Genomic DNA, 21,895 nt, shown 5'->3' with positions numbered 1-21,895 from the left:
CGACGAAGAACGAGCGCAATGTCAGCTACATTTAGTGCTGCAGCAGAAATCCAGCGCGTTGTGGGTAGTGCGGGTTTTAGTGGTCTTAGTAGTCATATTAGTAGGCAAATTAATCTTAGTAATAAGAAGAATTCTCAGTTAAGTGGAACTAAGGCTAATTCCAAATAAAAACTGAATTCATATTAATTTTACAATAATAGTACTAAATCCAAGAAAAACCCACTACTATCAAACCTTGTTCCCTTTGGATTTAGAAGGCCACATTCAGTCTTTCACCAGCCTTCAGCCCCCCCCCCCCCCCTCCATCAAGTGACAGTCTCCATGGACATGTGTGTTCTCCGCCCACCCAACAGTCAGCAATTCAGCGACGATGTCATTACCAGTGTCGTCCAGCGCTCCCGGAGCATTCGCAACTCGCTCGTCGCCGTCGCCAACGTCTTGAGTCCGGACGCTGAATACCACCCAGCGCAACACTCGGACGCGCACACACCCGACAAAAATTCGTACCCGACACGTGAACATGAAGAGACGGGAGCCTCTCCGCTGAATGCTCCTCCAGGACGTTGGCGGGCCACCTCGCCTCAGAACAACTCTACATGCATGGCGTTCACAGACCAGAAAAGAAAGAGGGAACACTTGCAGAGCTCCGTCTCGATGGCATCTCCTACTGCTGGCGGTGGCATCGCCGAGAAGAGTGTCCTGGTGAAACACGAAGGCCAGCTTGCAGTCATGGCCAGACTAGTCATCTCCGAGAAGCAGCGGATTCGTGGGCTCCGTCGGATGCGGCAGATACGATACCGCAAGAAGAAAGACAACTACGCGCTGAGTCTTGAAGAGGAAGCTCGACGATTGCGCGAAGAGATCGAGAAACTCGCGCAAGAGCGACGGGCTGCGTATGTTGCTGTGTCTGCGGGCGAGTCTGTCTGGAGCGTTGCAGCGGAATACTTTCGACTCTTCCAGTACGGCATTCGTCAGCACACATCCACTCTACAAGCAGACCAAGGAGCTCAATTCAGCGTGTACGGTAGGTTCTTGAGATCGACGGTGGCTCCAGACGTCGTCTTCAACTCAGAGAGCGGGCAAGAGGCAATGCTGACGAGCTGGAGGAGCTTATCGCTCTGGTTCAAAGACGTCGAACTGGAGCTTGAAGGCTTGGAGAAGGCCGGTCTTGACTCGGTTGTCGCCACAACAATTACCAGCGCCACGATCACACAGCAAACACTGCAGTGTGTGTTTCCACACTTGCGCGCTGATACAACGGGAGCTTCTGCGAGGTCGCGGCTAGCGGACAAACTTCTTGGTCAGCGGATTGCCATGCGTGGCTCGACGCGTTTCTTCTGGGATCGCGAATCCAGACGAGTGGAGCGGGTCATGGGACAGTCAGATATGTTGACACCGATGGTACGTCTCCTTGGGAACTTGGAGGACGTGTCCGTCGTGTTTGAAGGAGCTCTCGTCACTCTGGATTTCCAGTGGAACCCTTGACTTGTTGGTCGCGGTTGCTCAATGTTATATCGACCACAGAGAAATCACACTAATCCCCTAAACCGTATCTCATCAAGCTCTTGGCTACTTTAGTTGTTCGCTTGGATAGAGGAGCGTATCACCGACGTCGGTGGGTCGATCGATATGTATCTTCCGGTGTGCCCAGCTTTCGACGAGCCTACGTGTACCTAAGGTCTCCTGTTGCGAAGCTGTACCCTACAATCACAGTGGAAACAGGTCAAGTCATCTGAGTAAAGATGCCCCTGCGTAAATACTATAATAGTACACTGTACCGTGAAGTTTACGCATTCATTGCACAGCCTGCAGGCCAGATCTCCATATTGACAGCCGGCGTGGATTCAGGTTAGCATGCAGTGTACACACTATCTATACACGGTGCAGCTCTGCAGGGCCAGGCAATTCACTGCACCTAGGAGACTATCCCGGTCTAGTGGTTTGCATTATTAAATATAATACTACCGGTACGTGCACGTGTATTGCTCTTAACTAATATGGACCAGTTCAACTTGCCAATTTGGACGAGGACGCTGCTGTCGCGACGTAAGAGCTGCTTTGGGCTTTGCAAATTGCGTACGTGTACCGATCTTATGCAGCGTGTTTGCAGCGTGTTTGCAGCGTGATACATCCATGGATACAACAATTTCTTTGTCCAGAATGGCTGGAGCGAACTCAAAAAGAAGGTGATTAGGCTCTTTACAATGTACCCACGTTGAGGCTGGCAATCCCTGGATACGGTACCTGTACTGGATTGCTATTAGAGTCGATTGCAGTTCGTTTGAGCTGCGCCGCAGCCGCCCTACAGCCAGACGAGGGTTCACCTATCTGGAAAACATTCCTACAGTGTAGCCACTACCTCGATGTTAATCGGCCGTCTATTTGATGTTTATGTTTGTCTATAGACGCCTTTAGGCAGTTTTGTGTAGCCACTACCTGTACTAATCTACGTCAATAAGATGTAAAGAGCATCGCTTCGCTGGTATATGTAGGTCTATTATTCTGCCCAATTGACTTCAAGCGACCGGTCTTCAGCTTTCTCTCCGCAATCCTCGTTTTCTTGTTTACATTGGAGTCACTTAGTCCTTCCTAACGGCGTCCTATTTCAGTATTTGCAACCCTTCTCGATGGACACCTGCATTCTTCGGCGTCCACCAGCCAGCAATTCAGTCAGTGCTGGCGCCACTCAGCGTGTCGAGCGGCCTCACAACTCGTTCATCGGTCAGGATCCCAATACCTTGCGGGAGGACTACGCAACTCGACACAACGTAGCGGCTAGGAGACCGAGGCAAACACGATACTGCATGAAAAAAGAAAACTGCGCGCTGCGTCTTGGAAAGGAAAGTCGACGATTTCGTGAAGAGGTCGAGAAGCTCTCACAATGACAAGCTGCCTCTGTATAACTGTATCTCCGAACGAGTGTTGCAGCGGGATACGTTCGACTCTTCTGCTACGCTTTCGGCCCCCTGCAATGCCCTCGCTCAAATGCATCAAGAAATTCCAGCTTTCACTGGTGCTTCATGAGCTCGTGAATGGCGTCGAGCATATCGGTTAATGCTACATTCGGACCAAAACGCCGTTGAGGAGTTAGGTGTGTGCTTCTTAAGCTTATCGCTGGGAGAAGGAGTCTTGTGGGTCTGTACTTGTGACCGCATCACGGTTTCAGACTTTGTGTATCCCTGCAGGAGATGACACTGAAGTGTTTGCGAATCACGGGTTCCTGTGCAACGCTTGAACTCTCCGGCCGGGTCAGTCAGATATGCTAACATCGATGCTACACCTACTAGGAAGCTTGTAGCTGTGATCTCATCTACCCAATGAGTGATGCAGAAATGCACAATTGGACCCGGAGTATTGATTGTTGTCTGCTTCCGAGCCACGAACACAGAATTTTCGAAGTACTTTGTTGAAAGTGAGCAAGTGATCAAAGCAAGTGAACGGTCTAAAATTCAACCACTCATTTCCTTCAGGAAAAATGCGGCTACAATACGTCTAACAACCTCTTCGAAGCATTTGGAGAGCAAGCACTTGGATGCAGCTGAAATTACTTCATTCTCGGTACCTCATAGTTTCTCCGAGTGCTCCCACCTTTCAAGCATTAGAACCAAGTACACCTTCTAACATCGGCGTTGCGTTTGTCTCGTCATTGTCTGTGACTGTAACTCATGCAGGACTATCAGTAAACTGACATCGGAACTATTAGAGAGGCTCAAATTGAGCGATTCTCCTCGAGATATCCACTCATACTTTCCAGACGAAATCCGGAGAGATGAGAGACTTGTCAAATACACGAGACACGTCCTCCAAACCACCAATCAGTCGAAATACAGGCGTCAGAAAATCGGATTGAGCCATCACGCTGGTCACGTAGCCGCCTACACCGTCCCACTCGAAGCGCGTCTGGCCACGCATCACGATGTTCTGGCCCACCAGTTTGTCCAACAACGCTACGTTTCCGTCTTCCGTATCGAAATTCCACAGGTGGGGGAATATTTTTCGCACTGTTGACCCCGTGAGTGTGAATGAGGTCGTGGTGGTGGCGACCACAGCATGCGAATTCTCCTTCTGCAAGCCTTCCAGTTCCACCTTGATGTTTTGGAACGAGATCGAAAAGCACCTCCATCTATGAAGCAGTACTCCAGCACCACATCCTCCATGGGACACCACGTTTGGAGACAACGCGGCCTGTACGAAGTCGAGTTGGTCTCTGGACGGTAGTGCGTCGGATGCTCCAAAACTGTCAAAGGAAAGCCCGGTGCGAAACACTCGAAAGTACGCGACTGCCACGCTCCAAATGCTGGGTTTCAACGGGATCGCCGAACGCAGCTCAGATTGCCGTTGCTTGAGTTGCTTGATCTCTTGTCGCAGCTGGTGAGTGTCTCCCTCAAGGCTTTTCATGTGGTCACGCTGCTTCTTTCTGTATCGCTTCTCGTTGACGCGCTGACGCTCACGTTCGCTCTCTTAGGTCATGACTAGCAACCCAGTAATAGATACATCTTGCGCTTGAAGTCGTCTCAGCTCGTTCAGTACCATATTCTTGTCAGTCGGGGGGATTTTGTTGACTTGTGGAGTGTTGGTTTCTGGGTGCGAATTGCTTGTCCTCGCAGTTGGTCGACTTGAAAACACGCGGCTGTGATGTAGATTCTGTTGCTGATTCATTCTGTTAGCGCTAATAGCAACCGAAAAGGAGACGTGTTGCCTGATGTTAATGACATCGCCACTCAAAATTCGGTTGTTGGGCGGGTTGATGTCCATCGTGCAGGATTTTGCGGAGCCTTGTGCTCTCGACACTGGCAAAGACGAAGTAGCGCTCGGTTTAGAACACTCAGGGACGACCATCGCAATCATAGTCTATGATTGCGATGGTCGTGAATCACAGGTACATGCAACAATCAATAAAAAAAATACAGGTAATAGCTTGTAATCAAAGGTTTGTGCTGGATGGTATGGAACTATTTTGGCGTTCCGAACGTCTGATGGTCCTGTACCATTAGTCGTCACTCTTTGCTTGGTGCGAGTCAAGATCATTACTGGTGCACGTTCGGCACGAAGCAGTCCAAGGACGCACATGGCGCATTCTACCGACAGTGTGCTGTACGGCGCTGTAGATTCAGTGAGAGAAAAGTTTATCGACGAGGAGAAGACGACAGCGGAGAACAGCGGCGGGGAAATCACTCGAGCGGTGGCTCTCAGACAAGAAATCGGAGAGTTCAACGTAATACGGCTTATACGATAATGGTGATCAGCGAGGTCTATTTAACACCTTTAGCTGACAGCGGGCATAAGAACGATGGCTGGACTCGCTTTGATGGGCCAAGCGGAAATTGCTAGAGCGGCCAAGGCGGCTGGTGTCAAGCACTTCGTACCGGCAGAGGTGAGTTCCTATACACATCGATGCCGTCCAAGTCTTGTAGTTCTAACCAGTTTTACCACATTCTTTTATGTAGTATGGCGTTGAAACGTCTGCGTGTGGGTAGATAACAAGATTTTACGCCACTTCCTAACTAGACAGCTCTCTGCGCTTCAACTTCGCGGAAGGCGCCGTGCGGGTCGCGGGTGGAGACAATACTGCGATGAGTCCCACATCTCGCTAGGACACTGCACGCCTCATGGGTCATGTCCTAACTAGCGCCTCTCATGCCAATCTCGCATGGGAATCCATTCACTTTGAGGGCGGCCGCCAAACCCCTCTGATCAAGGAGGTGGTCGAAAAGAAGGCGATTCAAGTGGATTTTATCGATCCCTAGGAGAATGCCGCCCTTGCCACGATGAATATTGCGGCCATCATGAGCAAGACCGTGGACGACTGTCCGGAACCGCGGAGCTAAAAGGAAACTATCGCCAAGTACTTCCCGGACTGGAACCCGCATGCGGCCGACAACACCTGAGAATAAAGAGTTTTCAAGGGGTCGCTTTCGTCGTCAATTTGTTTCGGACTCAGTCCCGCAAAGAGAGCTCGATCTTCGCTGCAATTGCTGCAATGGTCGACGAAACACTATCATAACGTCGTCGAGAGCCATATTTTCGCTGGCCACCCGCCAGTAGCGTCACGGCCGGTACAACCACGGTTTCTGCGCGGTAGATCGATTGGTTTCGCTAGATCAAAGGTGCGGTGGCTGCTCTCGAGGTGAAGGTCTGAACTCGTTGTAGTGTACATGCTACCAATAATTGACTGGTGTAGGGGTAGCTGTTGGAGCTGCACGAGTTTAGAGGCGACAACCTTTGACAGTTCACACGGTTGCATTTGGGTTTTATCCGTTTTCCCCGAATGAATCCCCACGAAGCACTGGATAATTGGCTGACACGTTTGATGCTCCTGCAGTTGAGTCTGCTCGGTATCGGAGCGTTGCACAATTGAAACAGCACTGCTCCCAGTGAGCCGTGCACTAAATTGTCTAAGAGGCTATACAAAGAAGTGGCCTCTCCTCGAATGTACTTCACCCGGTTTCCACGTCTGCTGTCGATAGCTTCGCCCCCCGGCAATATACACCACATTGAACTCGAAAGCATCGTCTCAAGGCACGTAGCGCGGTGGGCCCAAACAATGTTGGTAGTTCTTTGAACGGCAGATTAATGGTTATTATTATAAACGTAGTATATGTATTTTCCGGGAGCAAGGCACTCCAGCTACTGGAGTCCCGCACTAGGACTGACAATGACTTGCCAGCAAGTTCCTGGCAGAAGCAATGAAGCCTGGAAGGAAACACTACAACCGGTACTACATAATATGTAATACCGGTGGGGCCCTGATGGGGGTGAGCCCATTCCCTCCTCCGCGCCCATTGTGACTTTGGACCATCTCCTGGTAATTCCACGTCATCGAGCTGCTCGGCAGGATGGAGCTGTATTATACGATAGCAAGTTGCGTCTGAGCAATTTATACGACGAGATTTCTGACAAAACGTCTGGGAGACACTACGGACAACCCTCGACTGGCAGATTGACGATCTCTGCGAGTCGTACAATCACGAAAGTAACCCGCTCCGTCGCTTGGCTCGAACGGGATTTGTCATGAAGCGAATTATGGGCCTGCATTATTCTGGTGGACGAAGCTACTGCAACGTACGGTATTCACGAAACCTCAGTTCTGAAGAATTGGCGTCCAATACTGCTGGGAGAACGAAACTGGCGCATGGAAGTGTTTGATAAGAGCTTGGTGGTTCCAGGTGGGCTAGATGCGTTGTTCAAACAGCATCGATGCGACGCATTAGAACTGCTCTCGTTACTGGCGTATGATTATCAGAAATACGCCGAGAATGTCTACACCCCGATGGAGACCGTGGTCGTCACCAAAGTTTACGATGACATTGTTCTCCACAGTGGTCTCGGTACCCAAGTGGTTCATTCCGCGTCATGAAGTCACCGAGCGGAATGGTGATCTCCTGTGGCAAAACGTTAATGTAAGCGTTATGCAAGTACCTGGAGGAAGCGATGAAATGTGTGTTTGCCAGACAGCAATTTGGTCAGATCTTAACCATCCAAACGTTGCTCGTCTCCTGGGAGCGTGCCATGTTGGATTCCCAACGTTTTTCGTCTACGAGGAGGCGAATAGTATCACCGACACTATTCTGTAGAATTTGTCTCTGCCTGGAGCTTATAGGAATTTGGCGGACCGGTCTCTATAGGAGTTGATCCTTGAAAACGCTCAAGGTTTGTCGTATTTGCATGACCGTGGAATGGTGTACACCAGTCTTTCACCCGATAATCTGCTCATAAGTGCGTCTAGTAACCGAGGAATGATCTTCGGTGGGGACATCATGACGCTCATCGATGCTTCTTCAGCCGCAACATCCTGGTTAGAACGGAGTAAAAGTGTTGTGAGAACCCCCTCACCGACAGCGAATGTATCGGAGTTTGGCTAGTGCATTGAGAGAACTTTGAACGATATTATCACGAAAGACTATGATACTTGGTCATGGCAAATCGGTGAACCTAAGGAAATTACAGTTCTCCCAAAACGACCAAGCTACGTGAATGACAATTCTCTGTGGAGCCTCCTGCTCAAAATGTGCTCTGCAAACCCTGCAGAACGTGCGAGTATGGAGTATGTGGTCCAGTCTCTCCAAAACATGGTTCATGATAGCTCAAGTTCTGCTTCATCAGAAAATGGTTTTAGTTTCAACCAAGATTCTGCGAGAGTAGTCAAATCCAACACTGATTCTCCCAGTAACCGTTCCTCGAACGTGAAGGTAAGCGTATCCAGTCGCCTTCACGAATTGAATAAGCTCGGTGTGCTCGGGAAAGCAAATGGAGATGACAATTCCGAGCCCCGTGTTGTGGAATGCATTAGTGAATACGTGCTTGCGAACTACGACACTTCAATTGAATCCATTTTTGAGACTGTTCAGGACCAGCTGGACGATATTGAGAGTGACCCTAGCCCAATGGAGCGCCACGTGTTTGAGCGCCTCGAGTGTCTACAAAGTTACCTTCGCAGCCTTCGAGAGTGTCCACTAGAACTGCTCAAGGCTGTTATAGACCTTGCAAAGGATTTCACGTGGTCTCTTGCTGACCGTGTAAAGGCAAGAAGTCTTGCTTCCAGAACGATCGCGTCGCGTGGTATTGAACACAACAGTTTAGCGTTCCATCACAGGATCGATCATTTGTTGGCGCGATTTGATGTACCAGTTTGGCAATTGGCTGGGACACTAAAGAAATGCTCAATGTTCCAAGATGGTTTGTCCCGTGGTACGAGATCGAGGTGGGTGATTACATCGACGAGGGTTCATTTGGTTCGGTGCACCGAGCCAAGTGGTTTGAGGCAGTTGTAGCTGTCAAGCGATTGTTTCAGGCAGACAAGCAGCAATTTCTTAGCGAGGCCGGGTCCAGTATTCGTGACAACGGTGCAATTAAAAAGCACGTGCTACAACATGAGCTGCCGCAACGCCCAGTTTAGTTTGCTGATGACGAGTGGAAATTGGTGCAGCGAATGTGCTGCTTTGAGCCATCCAAGAGAATCGATAGTTTCTCTTTGGTAATGAGTTTGCGTTCGTACGTGGGTAGGCATGCGTAAAAACAGCAAAAGTAAGTAAAACTGCGCTCTGCGCGTGTTGTCTGGCTCGAGTCTTGACGTTGGTGACATCGTCACGACAGTTCGTCTGAGTAGACCAGCCAACTTAAGAGTGGTTTAGTACTGGTGATGGCGTCCTTCGACGAGGTCTCACACTTGCCAGGTACTTGAGGACGAGTATTGGTCAGAACTTATTGGTGTTGCCCATGATCGGCGCTTGCGTTCTTCAAAAGGAGGGAAATATAAAGTCGGATGAATGCAGATTATCCCGAAGCAGTTAGAAAGCCAACGACATCGCGGCCGCAAGTAGATTTGTTGCCTGCTTCTGTCTTGCGTGTGCCTCTAGTTTGTACAAATACCACGCTAGGAGGTTCACTATCTCAGGTGAAACCTAGCAGGTATCCGAGTAGGATCACTCTACGTCAAAATTGAGCTTGGCGAGGCGCTCGCTCTCTTTCCACAGGTTTTGCGCCGCAGTCTTGTCGTGCGCAGTATCCTTAGCATTAACGCGTTTCGGCGGGCCCCAGATCTCAAACCGGTTATTGGGACCGTAGTAGTCTCCACCCTCGACGTCCACTGCTGTGGCAGCGTACAGTGTGGGCAAGGCGCCCTTGGAAGCGCTCTGAACAAGCGGCAAGTACGCTCCGATGCGCCACAGGAACCCCGTCAAGCCCGTGTTTTCAACTGCGGGTGCCACTCCCAGATTGCTGTCCGTGAAGCCTGGATGGCAGCTCACTGCAGTCACGCCCGACAACTTGCGAGCCCGGAGGCGTCGGTCTAACTCGAACGTGAAGAGCAAATTGCAAATCTTCGACTCGGAATACACCTCCATCTGCCTGTAGCCTTCATCGCTCGAGCGCATGATCTCCGATCCGGACGTGAACCGCTCAAGCTTGGCACCAGCGTGGGCCAGACTGCTCACGTTCACGATTCGAGACGACGTGCTCTGCTTCAGAAGAGGAAAAAGCTGCGCCGTCAGAGCGAAGTGGCCCAAGTGATTGGTGGCGAACTGACGCTCATAACCGTCCACCGTCTTGCTGTAGGGCACCGCCATGACGCCGGCATTGTTGACCAACAGATCCAATCGACTGTGGGTGGCCTTGAACTCGTCCACGAACTTGCTCACACTGCCGAGGTCACTGACGTCCAGGATCTTGAACTCAACAACGCCAGCGTCGACAGTCGAGGCCAGCGCTTGACGCAGCTTGGCCTCGGCCTCCTTGCCTCTCGTTTCGTTGCGGCAGGCGAGAACGACGGTGGCTCCTGTGCGAGCGAGTTCGAGTGCTGTCTCGTACCCGATACCCGAGTTGGCGCCCGTGACGATGGCGACCTTGTCCTTCTGGGACGAGATGTCCGAGGCATTCCAGTTGGCAGGAGTCTGAGGACGAGTGTCGGTCGTGTTAATAGCGCTGCTGCGGTTGCCCATGGTCGTCGCTTATCTGCTTCAGCAGCGAGTTGATAAGTGGCGAGACAAGTCAACGGCGATGGTCCTGAATAGGGCAAGTAATCCTGGAATGAGTGCGATGTTGGGCACTCGAAAGTATCTAATAATAATAAAAGACTATTGTTAGTAGCACAGTATGAGGCAGAGGAGGAGGGGATGAAATGCGAATCTGAACGACACTTGGGTGAATGCAATACTCGTAGCACGTTACCGGACCCTCCTGGTATCGTTCTAATCACCTGAAAACAGTAAAATGATAGTTTGAACTCTGCTCGTGTACTGTTATTATTAATATGAATAATACATACAGAACATATTAATACCACCATACGGACCACGTAGACACATTCTCAGTTAAAGTTGTGGCCGCACGCTGCGTGGCGATAGCGCATCGGATTTGCTGTAAGTACACTATAATAATAAACAGTTTTGAAAAGCAACAATACGTGTGCTTTTGCGAACACTACAGTACTGGTAGTTGAAGCAGAAAGACTCTTTCTACAAAATTATCCCAATTTACTCGTCAGGGCGCAAAAAAACTCTCCGACATGACTGACCGATGCTCCACTTTGTAGGCATTGCGTGTTTGAGAACGCCCCTAAACCTTGAGTATCCTAGATGAATAATATAAAAAGAGGAATGTGCTTAATAGTAGAATATTGCAGTTGGTATTAAGTTGTCTTAGTAAACAACAGTTTGAACTTAAAAGTACGTGAGGCTTTAACTTCTTTGTTTTATTCAGAAATCAACGCAGCAGGCTTCAAATTCAATTCAACAGTTCGTCTTCATGCCCAGTCCACTGACTCAGACTTGCGGCGATAATCCACATTACGTAGATAAAGCTGCTCGGCGAGGTCACAATGGTAAGAATGAGTTTTTATCGAGCGATTGCGGTCGACCTGTTTAAAACGTATGATTAGTCCCGCGCTGTTAGCAAATCATTTAATGTATGCGCTACGCGGCAGTGAAAGCTTCCGTTATTAACAGGAGTAGCACGGGAAGGGTGGGTTCGTGCTGGTGCTGACGCAGCATGCACCGGATACCACATACGAATTATGATAGTTGAAGTGCTTTTAGCTCAGGCTCTTTCAGCTATATCCAGAACTTCCACACAGAGATAAGTGGGTCAGACAAGAGTCTTGTGCCTCTCAGGGTCTGTCAGCGCCTGTACTTGCCACAGAAAAAAATGTTTCTGGAAATTGACGCGTTCTTTACCCCAGACAAGCGCTACCCATCGCAAAGTCCACCAGATGTACTGTATTACTACTACATGTAGTTCGCAATCATTGTTGACACTTTCATAGAAGGACGAACTTTTCACGCCACCACGGGCAACGAATCTTAGCAGAACTGCATAAATCCTTCGGCGGAAAAATTCCCATTTCCAATTCCACCACGTCAAGAGTAAGGTTACGACTGCTACCATGAATTCAAGCACCTTTCAACCGCCCAACTGCCGACTTTTGAGTGACGATGTCATCAACGTCAAAACTCGAACCAGGCAACATGCCTTGTATTCGGTTGCTATCAACGCTAGCAGAATGGAACAGCAAAGAAGTCTACGCGGGTTTTCGAGTCAACAAAGTACAATGACAAGATATTCTCACTCAGAAACCAGCACCCCACAAGTCAACAAAATCCCCCCGACTGACAAGAATATGGTACTGAACGAGCTGAGACGACTTCAAGCGCAAGATGTATCTATTACTGGGTTGCTGGTCATGACCAAAGAGAGCGAACGTGAGCGTCAGCGCGTCAACGAGAAGCGATACAGAAAGAAGCAGCGTGACCACATGAAAAGCCTTGAGGGAGACACTCACCAGCTGCGACAAGAGATCAAGCAACTCAAGCAACGGCAATCTGAGCTGCGTCCGGCGATCCCGTTGAAACCCAGCATTTGGAGCGTGGCAGTCGCGTACTTTCGAGTGTTTCGCAACGGACTTTCCTTTGACAGTTTTGGAGCATCCGACGCTCTGCCGTCCAGAGACCAACTCGACTTCGTACAGGCCGCGTTGTCTCCAAACGTGGTGTCCCATGGAGGATGTGGTGCTGGAGTACTGCTTCATAGATGGAGGTGCTTTTCGATCTCGTTCCAAAATATCAAGGTGGAACTGGAAGGCTTGCAGAAGGAGAATTCGCATGCTGTGGTCGCCACCACCACGACCTCATTCACACTCACGGGGTCAACAGTGCGAAAAATATTCCCCCACCTGTGGAATTTCGATACGGAAGACGGAAACTTGGCGTTGTTGGACAAACTGGTGGGCCAGAACATCGTGATGCGTGGCCAGACGCGCTTCGAGTGGGATGGTGTGGGCGGCTACGTGACCAGCGTGATGGCTCAATCCGATTTTCTGACGCCTGTATTTCGACTGATTGGTGGTTTGGAGGACGTGTCTCGTGTATTTGACAAGTCTCTCATCTCTCCGGATTTCGTCTGGAAAGTATGAGTGGATATCTCGAGGAGAATCGCTCAATTTGAGCCTCTCTAATAGTTCCGATGTCAGTTTACTGATAGTCCTGCATGAGTTACGGTTACAGACAATGACGAGACAAACGCAACGCCGATGTTAGAAGCTGTACGTGCTTCTAATGCTTGAAAGGTAGAAGCACTCAGAGAAACTGCGAGGAAGGTTTGCTGGTGAAGGTAATACTGCGATGAGTCTTACATCTCGCCAAGGCACTGAGCACTCCATGGGTCGCGTCTTAACCAGCTATTCTCCTGCCGATCTCGCATGGAAGAATGTCTGCCTTGAGGTCGACCGCTAGACTCCTCTAGAGATCAAGGAGGTGGCCGAAAAGAAGCTCCAGAAGGCGATTCAAGTGAACTTCATCGATCCGCAGACGAATGTCGCCCTTGCCACGAAGGTGTTCACGACGATCATGAGCAAGACCATGAACCCCGGAGCAAATCCAGGGAACCCTCGCCAAGTATTTCCCGGACTAGAACCCGCACTCGGTGGCCGACTACGTCGGAGCGTAAAGAGATGAATTCGTCGTGGTGCATGAAGACCGTCCGTGGGATTTCAATCTGAAGTCTGCTGTGTTAATTTAGGAGCTAGATAAAGAAAATAAAAGACTAGCGCTTTCAGATTAAAAATTGCTTTCGTGTAAGTACATACAGTACAGTACTTCGAGGTATTCCCCAACATTTCTCGTGGGGTTTGATTTATACTTCGAAGTACAAGTCTCAACGAAGTACTGGTGGCCAAATAGGAATACGCTAGTGTAAAAGTTTCATCGCCTTTGGCCAATCCACTGGCGCTAGAACTATTGATCCTATATCATGGCTGGCTGAATGAAAGTTGCGTCCTTTGAATTCCGACTTCAGCGCTCCGCTCGACGTCGTGAGGACCGAGTACTATCAACCAACGAGTTGGCATTACATATCAACGGCAAGTACTATGTCATTTCCTTGGACTACAACGTTCCCACTCAAGCCTAGCGACTTCCTTCGAAGTATTCGGAGAGCAAGCACACCCTTGGGCGAAGCTGAAGTTACTTCACGCTTCCATTCTCGATACCGCGCAATTGCACTGCCCAGTTAAACTCTACACACTGTCGCTAGAAAACACCATATGGATCCCATATCTCTACTCTCCATTAGGAGTGGTGCTGGATCGGAAACCGATTCATATGGGTCAGGGCCATTTGGAATGTGTTCCCATTCCTGAGACGACTGTACTCAAAACTTTTCACAGCATGCATCAAGTTAACGACTAGGGGATATAGTACCTCACTTTTATTGTGCTTTTCATCCATTTTAGCAAACTTGAGGTCTCGTATCCCGAGATAGGGGTCCGAAATAGAGATAAGCTCCGAGATAGCAAACGACCAAGTCCGAAATGTATCAACGGGTAGGTTTGTTCTGCTACTGCATCCCTGTAATAGAGACAACCTTCCCTTTTGCCGCTTTTGAACGGTATAAATGAGTGACATACCTGCTTCAGCCCGCCCAGAACCATTCACACAATTGTCGCTGTACCATGACCTACGCGGACGACTTTAGATGGTGGGCTGTGGCCCTTATGCACGTATACGACGTCTCAAGTGTGTATATGTCCGAGCTGTTCGGCCCAAAGCAGCGCACGCTTCTCCGCTGGTATGCGCTGTTTCTCAAGAAGGGCATCGTCAATGAGCACCAGCTACGACAACCAAGCACGCGCTGACCACCTGACGTTTTAGCCGTAGTAGAAGGCTACGTGCAATCCCACCCGACACCCTGATGATAATTGGCCTTCTATTTGGTGTTATGTTAATTTCCTATAGAAGCCTTGTAATATGTAAGATGCGACTTGATGTCTTTCGTCTGTCTTGGAGCGCTTTGCTTTTGGTCGTGGCATTCGAATCGGCGGAGATATGCGGGTAGCGGGACTTGTGACGTTCCTGGTGGGTCTCGTAGGTTGTACTTTTTTGCTGTCTGCGCTTTCGCCAATAGACGTACTGCTTCGAGGCTTGCTTTTGGTGGAGTTCCCCATTGGACGACAAAAAACTGATGTAGTTCTTGGTCCATTTGTTGTTCTGGGCTGTTGTCTTCCTTGTGTTCCGTCTAGGCTCTGAGGTGCTTTTGAACTGTTTTGTCCACACTGTCAATTCTGAGGTACGTTTTTGCTGCATCCTCATGTTGCTTGAATGCTTGGAACCCTTTGTCCAGTATAGCCATCGCATTGCTGTGTCTTGATCCCGTACTTGTTCCTTTGTTGTTGTGCTGAAGTGATACTGCACCATCCATTTCGCTAGTGCTTGCGTCGATCGTCATCATGATGCTGTGGCATGTGCTAAGGCAGTGTCCTTGGGTTCTGCTTGTGTGCTTCCGTTTCCACGCGCTGGTTATTGCCATGACTTGGTAGGCTCCAGCTGCTTGGACTGCTGCTTGTTTGCTTACACTGATGTTGCTTCTCCATTGAAGATCTGGGACTCCACCATGGGCGAACGCTGGAAGCAACCATGCTCGTAGTAGGCGTTCAGCAGCGCGATGCGGATGCCCACGTCCTTGGTTACGCGCAGCACCGTCTCATCGTACACGAACACAAGTCCGTTCTTGCCCTCATCCGGCCGGCCGTGGTGGAAGTAGCGGAACTCGCCGGCGTCGAGCACCTCCGAAAAGCACTGGCCTATCAAGTCGTAGATCTGCAGTTTGCTCACGCAGCCCACGAGTTTGTAAATCTCCTAGCGCCACGTCCAGAAGCTGATCTGCGCCGAGTTCTTGGGGGTACGTCTCGCCCAGGCCGCGCAGTCAGCGCTGGAACGCGTGTTCACCATGCCGGGCAGCAGCGAGCAGCCCGGGAGGTCGTGGACGGACGCGGCGGCGTCGGCGGCGCGTTGCACGGGTTGGATGAGGCTGTCGGCGCCTACGACTATCTGCACGTCGCGCTTGAACCTGTCGCCGGTCCATGTGAGTTTCGGGTGCGGCAAAAAGGTTGAAAAGCACAATAACCTTGTATTAATACCCCTAAAATCGAGATTATTGCGACGCCAAATAGGTCAAATCTTTGATTACGGGTCCCACGCAATTACGCTGTATCAGCAGGTACTGTCTGAGCGTTCTAAACCAAGCGCTACTTCGTCTTTTGCAGTGTCGAGAGCACAAGGCTCCGCAAAATCCTGCACAATGGACTTCTCCGTTCTCAACCCACTCAACAACCGAATTCTGAGTGACGATGTCATCAACGTCAAGACTCGAGCCAGGCAACACGCCTCGCTTCCGGTTGCTATTAGCGCTAACAGAATGAATCAGCAACAGAATCTACATCACGGCCGCGTGTTTTCAAGTCGACCAACTGCGAGGACAAGCAATTCGCACCCAGAAACCAGCACTCCACAAGTCGGCAGAATCCCCCCGACTGACAAGAATATGATACTGAACGAGCTGAGACGACTTCAAGCGCCAGATGCATCTATTACTGAGTTGCTAGTCATGACCAAAGAGAGCGAGCGTGAACGTCGGCGCGTCAACGAGAGGCGATACAGAAAGAAGCAGAGCGATCGCATTAAAAGTCTTGAGGAAGACACTCAACAACTACGAAAAGAAATCAAGCAACGCGAGCAACGACAGCCTGACCTGCCTTCCGTTATCCCGCTCGAAACAAGCATTTGGAGCGTGGCAGTCGCGTACTTTCGAGTGTTTCGTGACGGACTTTCCTTTGACAGTTTTGGAGCATCCGACGCACTGCCGTCCAGAGACCAACTCGACTTCGTACAGGCCGCGTTGTCTCCAAACGTGGTGTCCCATGGAGGATGTGGTGCTGGAGTACTGCTTCATAGATGGAGGTGCTTTTCGATCTCGTTCCAAAACATCAAGGTGGAACTGGAAGGCTTGCAGAAGGAGAATTCGCATGCTGTGGTCGCCACCACCACGACCTCATTCACACTCACGGGGTCAACAGTGCGAAAAATATTCCCCCACCTGTGGAATTTCGATACGGAAGACGGAAACGTAGCGTTGTTGGACAAACTGGTGGGCCAGAACATCGTGATGCGTGGCCAGACGCGCTTCGAGTGGGACGGTGTAGGCGGCTACGTGACCAGCGTGATGGCTCAATCCGATTTTCTGACGCCTGTATTTCGACTGGTTGGTGGTTTGGAGGACGTGTCTCGTGTATTTGACAAGTCTCTCATCTCTCCGGATTTCGTCTGGAAACTGTGAGTGAAGCAGGCATCGATCTCAAGGGCATTCGCTCAGCTTAATAAACGTTCTACATGTAGTTTCGACCAAACAAGGAAAGAACTGTTCTGTATGACTTTCGCATCTCTGATTTTGTAGCATCTTCTCCGAGCTGCTGTGAATTGGGCAACCAATCTACTGTAGGTCACGATTCAGCGCGAGACCAGCGCAAAATCGTTAGAGAAGTGTTGAGCTTGATTTCGTATCTTGAGTCCAGGAATCAGACTCTCGGTGCCGTCCAGCCCGAAACGCTCGGTCGTGTTATACTTGTTGCCCAGGAAGCGCTCGAAGACGACCGAGAAGGCCAAACGCTCCAGAATGTGCATCTTCTTCTCCTTGGACTCCTCGTCCTTCACGAGGTGCTCCATCTTGGCGCGGATCCAGTTGCACTGCTCACGGCCCAGCATGTGCATGTATTGCTGCAAGTCACGACCCACAAGTATCAAAAACATTAGCACCACCTTCAGGACCCTCTCAAACAGCATAATAACCATTTAATGAGGTCCTCTATTTGTGTTTACCTAGAAACGATAGAGCCCTGAAAGTCGCTGGGGCGTCGAAGCCCAGTATCTCTGTGGGATTTTAACCCAATGTTGATGTATCGAGGCCGTGGTGAACGGCAGATGAACTTTACGGAAGCAGAAGGGTCTCCAAGAACTCCCGCCACAGTGGATCACGATAATCGTGCAACACGAAGGCTCCACCAAGGCCTATGCGTTTTGGTAGGCAGACCTGAACACTTGAGGGTCACCACGTCCTCTGTGGTTTGGTGCTGGATCGGAATCGCGCCGTGGCACCAGGTCTGTCGCGATGTGGTGGGAAATCTTGATCACAGAAGGGGTCACCATGCCCTCCGTGCCTTGGTACTTAAGCAGCCTGGTAGTAGTCCTTGTCGACGGCCACTGGACCCCACACTGAGCGCTTGTCCAGGAAGAAGAAGCTTAGGATGACCGATCCGCAGAGGAGCGTCTCTTGTTTGTCCATGGACCCTAGTAGTGCCAATTCGTTGGATTTTAGATCAGACTAGGCCCAAAACATGGTGCTATGCTCATTCTACTTTGCTTCGCATTAGAGAAACATTTTGGCAAATGGATACGGCGCAGATAAATGCCAAGAAAGCATACCACGCGTCTGAACCAGTGTCCGTGAGCGAAGGTCGTAAGTGCAGTCAACCCAAACCAACTTGATATGGCCAAGTAAGCGAAAACAATGTTTTGGTCGATTTGGCCAGTGGACATCACGACGTTGGATGAAGTTACACTGGAAGCGAACGATCGAATTTCCATTCAGCCACAGTATAGGATCAACAGTTTTCGACCAGTGAATTGGCCAAAGGCGATGAACGTTTTCTCACCTCGTACATCGTTGCGACTGGTACAGCGCAAACTCCAAACTTGACGAGAAATGTGGATACTTAGCTGATATTTCGCAATTGATCAGAAAGAAAAAATGGGTTTTAAACCTGAAAGCACTAGAATCTTTTTATTATGCTTGTCTTGCTCAGAAATGAACACAGCAGGCTTCAGACTGACATTCAATGGGTGGTCTTCATGCACCACGACGAATTCACTTTTTATCCTCAGATGTAGTTGGCCAGGTTCCAGTCCGGGAAATACTTGGCGATGGTTGAAATCAGCGAAGAAACCGATAAGAGAAGAGTGCGTAAGGAAGGTTGGACGTCTTCAGTTCATCGTGCACAATTTCCTTCACGATGGCGGAACCCGTAGTCGTTTCAACGCCGTACTACATTACATGAAAGAATGTGGTAAAACTGGTTAGAACTACAACAATTGGACCTCAGAACTCCCCTCTGCCGGTACGAAGAGCTTGGCGCCAGCCGCCTTGGCCGCTCTAGCAACCACCGTGCTAACACTGTAAACAATGGCATTGGATATTTAACGATGGACAAGCTTGCCCACTTAAGCAACAATGAGAAAAGCGACGTACACAACGTCAGCATTGGCGAAAGCCGCTTCGACACTGTCGTTGTTGGCGTAGTCAACAAGAGCCAGTGTCACGCCTTGATCTTTGAAGGTTTGCAGCGTGTCCTGCGTATTGTAACGCAAAGCGATCACAAGTCCGTTAGTTAAAGGTCAAAGTGTACATTTGAAAGACCAATGTTGTTAAGCAGAATTTGTTGGCGTCGCGAGTACGAAGCTTGACTGCGGCACCTCGCTGCAGGACTTCGCTCACGACGATTGAGCCGAGCGAACCAGCACCAACAACAGCGAACGATTTGTAGCAGGCCATGATGTCTTGGAGTGGAAGTGGGGAAGTTGGCTTGTTGGGAAAGATGCAAGTTGCGAAGTGAGGATCAATCCGTTGATCCAGACTGGGGACAATGATCCACGCTGGTGGGCATGACTACATTATGCAGTTAAAGCTGCGAGGAGAGGTCATAAATGGGGAGAATGAATGCTCGTGGCCCTCTTCAGCGAGTACTTTTGCCAATCGACTTGTTTAGTACGTGCTAAGCGTTTAATTAATGCACTACGTGGCAGCGGGACTTCCGTAAGTATGAACTCAGAAAGGCACGATTCTTTCCAACGTAGTCATACGAACAAGTAACGCCACTGTTTGGTTGTATCGAGCCGGGGGGGGGGAGGGGTCTTGAGTCCGACACGAAGTGCGTGTCTGCATTTCTCGAGTGAGCTCACTTGCGTCAATGATGAAGTACGGGAGACACATGGGAGTACGCATTCAAATGTTAACGGTATTATATAGATTACTCTCTCGTTCCTCTGGTGCTAGCAAGAAACAACTTTTTCTCCATGAGCTCCTTCCGTACGGTTGTGTGGAGAATGAGAGCAGCCGACGTGCATCTGTATTTCCCAAGTCACTCCAAAATATCTCAATACTTTTGTGCCGATTACGATGCAGTCACAATAAAAGTCAACGGCCATACACAGAATGAACAACACCACCTCATCCGTTTCAAAACCTGGGTTTTCACCCTTGGTGTGAATGACGTCACTCGACTCCGTGTGGCATACTGTTCAACTGAGAGGAGAAAAATAATCCACGGCGTCGCCAATTCGGTCGTCTGGACAACGTAAGACGTCCGTTGAAATGGGCCCAACAGATAATCCTTGAACTCATCGACGAGTTGGTAAAAACACTCTTGCACCATTCCAAAATGGTTCGGACGCAGCAGCAACAGCTCTTGGTAGAAATTAACTTCTCCGAAATGGAAACGAGAGCACCTTGCGAGAAAGGTAAAGCAGCAACCTATCCTCCGCGAGCTCGAGAATGTGCTTAGGAGTAGAATCCTTGAAAGCCACGTAGAATCTGCAAACCATTTTGCCAAAATCCCCCAAATCCGTGGATTCGTCATAGATACGCTCGCCCATATCCGCCGTGTTCAATCCAACTTTGCCACATACGAAGTGCCCCATATCTCCCGTATTTTCGTCCGGATCGGACAATCCTCGTTCACAGGCCGGTCCATTTGCTCCAGAATCAATTTCATAAGGTGGGCCGCAACCGCGTCAAAAATATGTGTCTTCCCGTCCTTGAATAATCCGCGTGACGCTCTTGAATAATCCGCGTGACGATTGGACATAACCCCCCGAAACGAAGCGATGCACGATCTCGTAGTTTCCATTGGAAGCGTGGACGAGCAATTCGTTGTCAAACCACTTCGAGAGCACTTCTTGCTGCGCGTACGTGTGAGAGCGCCGCTGCGGCATAAAAGCTATGGCTTCCAGCGAGACCCACGCAGTCCCGTCAAAGTGCACCAGCTCCTCTCTGCCCTCGCTGATGACAAAGACCATTTCAAAGAGGCGAATAAAAGACAGTAGAATAGGCCCGTGGGGGCCACCGCTTCCGGCGTAGGCTCTGCCCCGTCCTGAGCCTCCCGCAGAGTGAGCAGGTCTTGCTAGTGAACGGCTCCGTGCACACAATCAGTAGGCCACCGGTCCTGTCCATCTCCTTCTCCAACATCTTCCTGAACTTGTACGGTGCATCATCCGAGCCGTCTTCCTGGTGAGGTCGTGAGGATGGCCATCGGGGCGATTGCGTCGTCGTACCATCTCCGACACTAGGTACACGGGCAGAACTTGCCTGTGCGTAAATACTGCAGACGTATGGCTGCAGTCAGCTGTGGGGAATCCACTTTTGTGCCGATGCCCCCATCGGTGCTGTTGTGGTTGCCAAAGTCTTGGAAGACCGAATCCAGCACTGTCGAGTTCACTTCCCAGTGAAGGTAATGAAGGTTGCACTTGGAGCTCCGTCCTCACAATCTATATAGACAGACAAGCTGTCGACAGCGCAACAACCACCGACAGACGATGCTGAAGATGATCTCTCGAAGCCGAAATGATGGAGCAGGATGTTCTGAAAGCGGCACTGGGGACGGTGAAGAACCTTGGCAGCTTCCTGACAAACTTGTCTTTCCAGATCTCTCTCATCAAAAGGTGGCCTCAGCATGCTGCAGGCGCACAGATCAGCATTTACAGGTTGCTATTTAGCGCACCACCGACTTATTGTATGCCACCTACGCAATTGCCTTCATCGTATTGCTGGCCGCGCGCACACAGTGAAGCGCGAGGTAGATATTGCCATTCCTATAAATAAGGTTGACGCAACGTAAATCGCGCTTAATGCAACTTATGATGACACCCACAAACTTTCGTAGGGCAGCACCCGCAAACTTCCCCGCTAGCAGTTTTTTTCTACGAACCGCCACGAAAAGATCGAAATAACAAGCGGCGCTCCACAAGAGTCGACGCCATTTCTTCACTTCTCTCGCTGCTCCACACGACTCTTTGCTCCAGCC

At 50.0% G+C, this 21,895-nt stretch overlaps 3 protein-coding genes across 3 annotated transcripts; all 3 read right to left on the bottom strand.

Moving 5' to 3' along the window:
• Window positions 1-9,422: 9,422 nt before the first annotated feature.
• Window positions 9,423-10,436, bottom strand: KRP23_3122 (Retinol dehydrogenase 12; the record flags this gene model as incomplete). Its single annotated transcript, XM_067887936.1, has 1 exon — window positions 9,423-10,436. One exon carries the CDS (start codon window positions 10,434-10,436, stop codon window positions 9,423-9,425), a length of 1,014 nt encoding a protein of 337 aa, XP_067750482.1.
• Window positions 10,437-15,335: 4,899 nt separating this feature from the next.
• On the bottom strand, window positions 15,336-15,849 carry KRP23_3121 (uncharacterized protein; the record flags this gene model as incomplete). The annotated part of the gene is made up of 2 exons (XM_067887935.1): window positions 15,336-15,584; window positions 15,835-15,849. The coding sequence occupies 2 exons, from the start codon at window positions 15,847-15,849 to the stop codon at window positions 15,336-15,338; spliced, it is 264 nt and encodes an 87-aa protein (XP_067750481.1).
• A 1,421-nt stretch (window positions 15,850-17,270) lies between these two features.
• KRP23_3120 (2-oxoglutarate dehydrogenase, mitochondrial) lies at window positions 17,271-17,531 on the bottom strand (the record flags this gene model as incomplete). The annotated part of the gene is made up of 1 exon (XM_067887934.1): window positions 17,271-17,531. The coding sequence occupies one exon, from the start codon at window positions 17,529-17,531 to the stop codon at window positions 17,271-17,273; it is 261 nt and encodes an 86-aa protein (XP_067750480.1).
• Window positions 17,532-21,895: the final 4,364 nt, after the last annotated feature.

This window comes from Phytophthora ramorum, assembly GCF_020800215.1.
Source record: "Phytophthora ramorum isolate Pr-102 chromosome Unknown Phyram_PR-102_s0002, whole genome shotgun sequence".
NCBI classification, from domain to species: domain Eukaryota; phylum Oomycota; class Peronosporomycetes; order Peronosporales; family Peronosporaceae; genus Phytophthora; species Phytophthora ramorum.
The sequence above is the reverse complement of the archived record's forward strand: the minus strand, read 5'-3'. Positions and strand labels throughout refer to the sequence as shown.